At 60.3% G+C, this 6512-nt stretch overlaps 1 protein-coding gene across 1 annotated transcript in view; it reads right to left on the reverse strand.

Moving 5' to 3' along the window:
* WFS1 (Wolfram syndrome 1 (wolframin)) overlaps positions 1 to 5530 on the reverse strand; it is a 9322-nt gene extending 3792 nt beyond the window's left edge. Inside the window, exons 1-6 of the mRNA XM_006893628.1 lie at positions 5321 to 5530; positions 4003 to 4071; positions 3367 to 3511; positions 3044 to 3214; positions 2202 to 2282; positions 1243 to 1397 (exon numbers count right to left, since the gene is read on the reverse strand). Coding sequence (XP_006893690.1) covers positions 1243 to 1397; positions 2202 to 2282; positions 3044 to 3214; positions 3367 to 3511; positions 4003 to 4071; positions 5321 to 5530 — 831 coding nt within the window. The remainder of the gene's footprint in view (positions 1 to 1242; positions 1398 to 2201; positions 2283 to 3043; positions 3215 to 3366; positions 3512 to 4002; positions 4072 to 5320) is intronic.
* Between the last annotated feature and the right edge of the window lie 982 nt (positions 5531 to 6512).

A 6512-nucleotide genomic window follows, 5' to 3' on the forward strand; every position in this document is an offset into this window, starting at 1 on the left:
GTGGATGTGCAGACAGACTGTGGATGTGCAGACAGACTGTGGATGTGCAGAAAGACTGCGGATGTGCAGAAAGACTGGATGTGCAGACCATGGATGTGCAGACCGTGGATGTGAAGATCGTGGATGTGCAGACCGTGGATGGCAGGACTGGTCACTTTACTATCTCCCAGCCTTTCCCTGACCAGGTGCTTCCTTCGGTATAGATGTTCCTGAGTGGGGCCTGCAGGGGAGCAACAACCACCGCAGTGCAGAACTAGAGGCCCACATGCGGCAGAGCTGACCTGGGACCGCTGCTACATGAGCCAGAGACAAAGGCTTCCACTCGGGCCTGCTGGACGATGAAGGGAGATGATGTAACTGGATGTGCTGAGAGCCTGGTAACAAAGGCCTCAAGCCACGAGCTGCCAGCCAAAGGTCTGGAAGCCACTGGAGAAGCTGGCCTGACAGAAGGAGGGTGTCCTATTTCCAAGCTAGCTGTAACCTGTGAACCTCCCTCATTAATCAGAGCACAGTCTGTGGGTTCTGTGTGGACACTGCAGTGGATTACACCCAGGAGACAGTGCATGGGAAGGGAGATTGGTGTTGGTGATGAATCTAGTGTGGGAGTGTGAGGCACGTGTGGCCTCAGGGGGACTGTGAGGACTGAGGAGTGTGAGGACTGTGAGGGCACGTGTGACCTCGGGGGGACTCTGTGAGGCTGTGGGGCACGTGTGACCTCGGGGGGACTCTGTGAGGCTGTGGGGCACGTGTGACCTCGGGGGGACTCTGTGAGGCTGTGGGGCACGTGTGACCTCGCAGGGACTGGTTCTGTGCTGTGGATGCTGTCAGTGGGCTGCTCTCCTAAGTGGAGCTTGCGGGGTCTGTACTGTGGGTACGGCTGACACTGCAGATGCTGTTGATGGGCTGCTCCCCAGGTGGAACTGGCAGGCTCTGTGCTGTGGATGCCGTTGCTGGGACGTTTCCCAGAATCAGTGGATGTCAGGCGTGGCTGCATCCTTTCAGCCTCCATCGTGCTTATAATGCAGAAATGCTTTCAGAACTTGCTGAACACGGAGGTGACATGACAGGAACTAATCTAATTCACTGCCACTTACAAAGGAAATCCCACAGAGAGCACATCTCCCCCCGGGCAGCCAGCATCCCACAAAGACCCTGTGTTAACTTGGACCTTGGAGCAGTACAGGAAGTGCTAGGGGCTGTGGTGTCCTGGAGCACTGGACCCAGCGAGGACAGGTGGCCCACCTTCAGGCGCAGTGGCAGGTCCTCAGGGCTTCGTCCAGCCAGCTCATCGTCTTCATCTCCATCTTCACTCTGCAGATTCAGGCCACTGGGGATGATGCCCTTGGCGTACTTCTTGGTGATCTCCACAAAGTCATCAAGCGCTATGTAGCTTTTGGCTGTTTCAGGTTAGAAAGAATAAGGGCCCCGGGGAGGAGAGGTCAGGGGTCTTAGGGAGGAGAGGACGGGGGTCTTGGGAGGAGAAAGCAGGGGTCTCGAGGAGGAAAGGGTGGGGACTGTGGTGGTAAGGACGGCGGGGTTCTGAAAAGGAGAAAGTGGGGGTCCCAGGGAAGAGGGAAGAAGCTGTGGGGAAGGAGGGCAGGTTCCCAGGGAGGAGAGTTCAAGCTGCCATCAAGAACAGGCAGGCAGTGGTCGAAGTAGCAGGGTGCATGGTGGGGTGGGGACCCGGCCAGACAGTGAAGAGAGTTGGTGGAGGTCCTTCCACTTATACCTGCCAGGCCCCTCCCCTCCATCCCCACCCCTCAGTCCTGCCCCTGCTTCAACCCCACCCTTCTGACCTGCTCCTGCCCCCCCACCCCAGCTACCCTGCCACTCCTACCTCTGGCCTGTCCCTATCCCAGCCCCACTCCTCTGGCCTGTGCCTGCCCCTGCCCCTGCCCCTCCCCCATCTGGCCAGTCCCTGCCCCTCCCCCATCTGGCCTGTCCCTGCCCCTCCCCCATCTGGCCTGTGCCTGACCCTCCCACCCCTCTGGCATGCTCCTACCCCCCTCCCCCATGTCTTCACATCCCTGGGGCTGACTCATGCACCACATCCCCTGGCCTGAGAGGTTCACCCAAATGAACCAGGCCCAAATCGCAGTCTACTCTGGTGCCCTGACAGGGAGCCCTGCCTGAGTGGACAGGGAGGGCTGCTTGAGGGGGTGTCAGGCTGAGGGGCCGGCTGGGCCCCAGGCGGTACTCACACTCACAACTGACCAGGCGCTCCAGCATCCGCCTCTGCTTCTGCAGGGACTTGGGGACGGGGCCTGGCTGTGCACTGCCATCTGCAGAGACGGGGCAGGTGAGACCCCGGTGCAGGCTCCAACAGGCACTCCAGTCCTGGAGCCCACACGCAGCCAGAGTCCCAGGTGCCCCACCATCAGGTTCCTGCCCCTGGAAGGCTGCGACCCAGGGACGGAACTCCACCCTCCCCTGCTGCTCCTCCCACAGGGACCCCCTCCTCACGCACCAAGCTGGTGGCCGTGGTCCACCTGTCCCACCCCACATCCTCATCCACCGCTTTCACGGAGGCCCTGTGCAGCCATGGACCTGACCCACCTTCTCCACCCTCCATGCCACCCATTGCTCCCACAGAAGTCTTACCTTCACAGCACCCTCAGTCACGTGCTGAGCCCCCTCACCTGACCCCCTTCTCCATCTCCCCATCTGTTGCTCCTCCCAGAGGCCTCGACCATGGACCTGGCCACATTCTTCACTCCCATCTGCACAGGCCCCAACCCACCTCCACACAACGTACCAGTTGACCTGGCCTTACACCCCATCCCCCACTCCACATCTCCAGCCACCACTCCCACAGAGGCCCGTCCATGGACCTGGCCCAGGTGCTCCACTCCCACCCTCTACCTGCACAGGACCCTCCACGCTCCGTGCCACCCACCTGACCCACATTCTCCGCTCCCACCCAATCCCATCCCACCCTCCACCTGCACAGAACCTGCCACACTCCATGCCATCCACCTGGCCCACGTGCTCCACTCCCACCTCACCTCATCCCACCGTCCACCCACCCAGGCCCCTCACGCACCATGCCCATCCACCTGGCCCACGTTCTCCAGCAGCTCCGACACGGCCACCTGTTTCTCCTTCTTGGGGTTGAGCCTCCAGTACATGACCAGGGCGGCCTTGCGCACCGCACGCTCCAGCTCCGTCTCCGAGCTCAGCTCCTGCACTTGCTGCTCGTTCTCAGAGGTGATGCCTGCGGGAGGGCCGTCACCGTCCACAAGGCGGTCCACAGGATGGCAGGCCCACGGCTCAGGAGGGGACTCCAGCTGAGGTTGGGCACACTGTCCCACTGCTCAGCTAGGAGGCCCTGCAGGTCTCAGGGACCTGGTCTGCTGGCACACCCACCTCTCCTGTCCGCCAGGCAGCGGCGCAGCAGCCGAACGGCCTCGCGGCGGCCCTGCTTGGCAGCCAGAAGCAGCCAGCCCACAGCCGTGCAGTTGTTGAGTTCCTCGTCTCCCTCACTGGCCAGCCGCAGGTAGTGTCTGGCCACCTGCAACGCATAAAGAACGTTCCAGAAGGTGTGCATCTTGGACAATTCTGGGGGACGGCAAGCTGAGTGGTGTGTCAGTCACCAGAACACAAGTATTCTAACAAATATCAGTCTAAAACTAAACTCAAACTCACTGTGAGCGGTCAGGACCCACTCAAAGCCGCCCATCGGCCGGAATCCAGAGGCGGTAATGGGCTCAGGGCACAGGACACTGCCCATGCTTCTGCCGGGAGCTGCTGGTGGACTGGAACCCCTGGCAGGCACTGCCTTGTTACAGCACCGTTCCCTCTGTGCTACCTGACCAGAGCGTCCTACTACACAGCACACAATACACCAGGTGGAAGGACAGGAACAAGACACGGAAACTATCACAGTCGGGTTCACACACAGGGTCCCTGCTGGATGGTCACCGGGACGGAGAACGGAGGGGAGGGGCAGCAGTGCGCAGACACGTGGCACATACAGAAGAGATGACAACACTCGCTCCTCACCTCTGTCTGGGCCCTGGGGTCCCCAGCCTTGGCTTTCTCCAGCACCTCTTCAAATGGGAGCGTTGGGGCCTCCCTCCCAAACTCTGAAACACAGACAGAAGTCACCAGCCAGTCCTCACAGCCGGTCAAAACACGCTGGATCTCAGGACTCTCTGGAAAGGGCAGATGTCGCTGGTCTCACACAAGACCTCAGCAGAGCCTGGTCCCATGTGGTCTCAGGACTAAAGGCTTGGTGGTAACAACTCAGGAATCCACGCTGAGAAGCTATAGTGTCTGCCGACCCCTACTCCCTGGTTCTCATATCCACTGTCCATGGCTGAGGTCAAAGGTCCTAGGACACTCTCCCCAACATCCTCCATCACAGCACATACCAAGCAGCCTTAGCCAGGAGCCCAGTATCCCTTCCGTCCTCTGCCCCTCCCACGCCGCCTGATGCCACAGCTCTGAAACTGACCACTGCACAGCTGCCTGCCTGCTCCACACGGCTCCTGCCAGCTGCTCTCCACACTCCGCCTGAGCCCCCCACCCGGCCTGAGCCCCCGGTCCGGCCTGAGACCCCCACTCCCACCAGCTGCTCTCCACATTCAGCCTGAGAGGGTCTCTCACCCAGCGGCCCTGGCAGCACTGGCCAGGACAGAGGATGCAGGAAAGCTCTGTGGCACGCCCCCCGCACCTCCAGGATCCTCAGGCATGCCCACACCGCACAGCTGGCGTGGTCCCAGCCCAGACCACAGGCCAGTCCTGTCGAAGCTGCCCCAGAGGCCACAAAGGCCTGCGTGTCAGGTGACGGGGAGCTGAGCTCTGGCAGGGCAGCTCCCAGGGCCCGAATGGTGCCTGCTGGTCTATGGCCCCGTGGAGTGTCTGACTAAATGGTCCCAGGACGGGGCCAGGATGATGTTGGGACAGTCACAGCGACAGAATAAAGCATGGGTGCCAACCAACATGGAGTGGTCAGGACAGGAGTCCAGGGTGTGGTCGAGAACTGAGAGACCCCTCTAGGTAGGCTCTGAAGGCACCATGTGAATGTGCCATTTGCCCAAAGCACAGGCCCTCCTGAGAGATATCTAGGACCCGACAACAGAGAACTGGAGGTGCCATGTGGCCACAGCACAGCCCCCCTAGGGAGCCACCTAGGACCAGCCCACAGAGGACTGAAGGTGCCATCTGGCCACAGCACTGTTCCTCCTGGAAAGACATCGAGGACTCAGTCACAGAGGAATGAAGGTGCCTCTGTCCACAACACAGTCGCCCCAGGGAGCCACCTTGGACCTGAGTATGGGTCTTCCCTCTGGGGTTAACCTGCCTCACCTGCGCTGGCAGTGCCTTCCTGGCCTTGGGTGTGCTGGGCCATGGCTGGAGCAGTGGCTGCACGGCCTGTGGGGTGGGGTCCAGGCCCAGTGTTGGGTTCCTCTCGAATCTCCTGCTCCAGTGAGGTGGTGGCATTCAGCCGGGCTCGAGCCTGGGGCTGTGGCATAGGAGGGGGCCGAGGGAAAGAGGGAGCCACTGGAGGCGGAGTGCCAGGGTCCATGCTGCCTGCAGAAAAACACAGGGAGATCAGAGCGGGGTCGGCCAGGACCAGGCTGGGAGCCACCAACCCTGGACCCAGCCTCACCGCAGACGCCGCCAAGACCACCTCCCAGGTCAGGGAAATGACGACACAGTCCACAGTTAAGACTCGCCCTCCCCACCTCCACCGGCTCTCTCATGTTTCTGGGTCCTGTCTGTCCATGTGACCACTGAAGACATGAAAACAATGAAGAAACGCCGACCCCTCACAGGACAGCTAAGGGAGGGCTCACCACAACTTTTACAGAACACAACTTTTTAAGCATGAGAGGGAGTAGGAGGGGGGTGACCCAGGAATTGTTGTGACTGGATGAACAGGCTTGTGCATCATAAACCCCCCAAACCAACACCGGACCACAGGACCACATCCCAGATAAAGGCACAGACACTTGGTCACCTCACAGAGCCAAGGTTGCATCGGCCAGAAGGAAGCCTGGCTGAGCGCTAAAAGGGATAGTGAAAGCCAAACTCTAGAAGGGACCTGGGAACTGCATACGTGAAGGGGTGGAGAATCCACCGTCAAGGAAGTAGGGTCCACGGACAGATACTGAGTCCACACACACTGGGGGGACTCTGGAACACTCGGGCACTCTGTGATCACACACACTCAGGGGGACCCTGGGATCACACATACTACAAGGGACCTCAGGATCACTTACACATTGGGGGAACCCTGGGATCACACACACTTGGGGTGACTCAAGGATCATACACACTCGGGGGAACTCAGGGATCACACATACCAGGGGGGGCCCTGAGATCACACACACACAGTTGGGGAGATCCTGGGATCACACACACATTGGGGGGACCCTGGGATCACACTCACTAGGGGGGACCTTGGATTCACCTGCACTGCAGGATTTGGGCAGAGACAGAAGGGCAGACTCAGGACTGACTAGAAGGAAACGCGCACAGGCTTCAGCTGCCAGCAAGAGGAACCC

The sequence above is a fragment of the Elephantulus edwardii genome, unplaced genomic scaffold (genome assembly GCF_000299155.1).
Source record: "Elephantulus edwardii isolate Elephantulus edwardi_28Jun2011 unplaced genomic scaffold, EleEdw1.0 scaffold00129, whole genome shotgun sequence".
NCBI classification, from domain to species: Eukaryota; Metazoa; Chordata; class Mammalia; order Macroscelidea; family Macroscelididae; genus Elephantulus; species Elephantulus edwardii.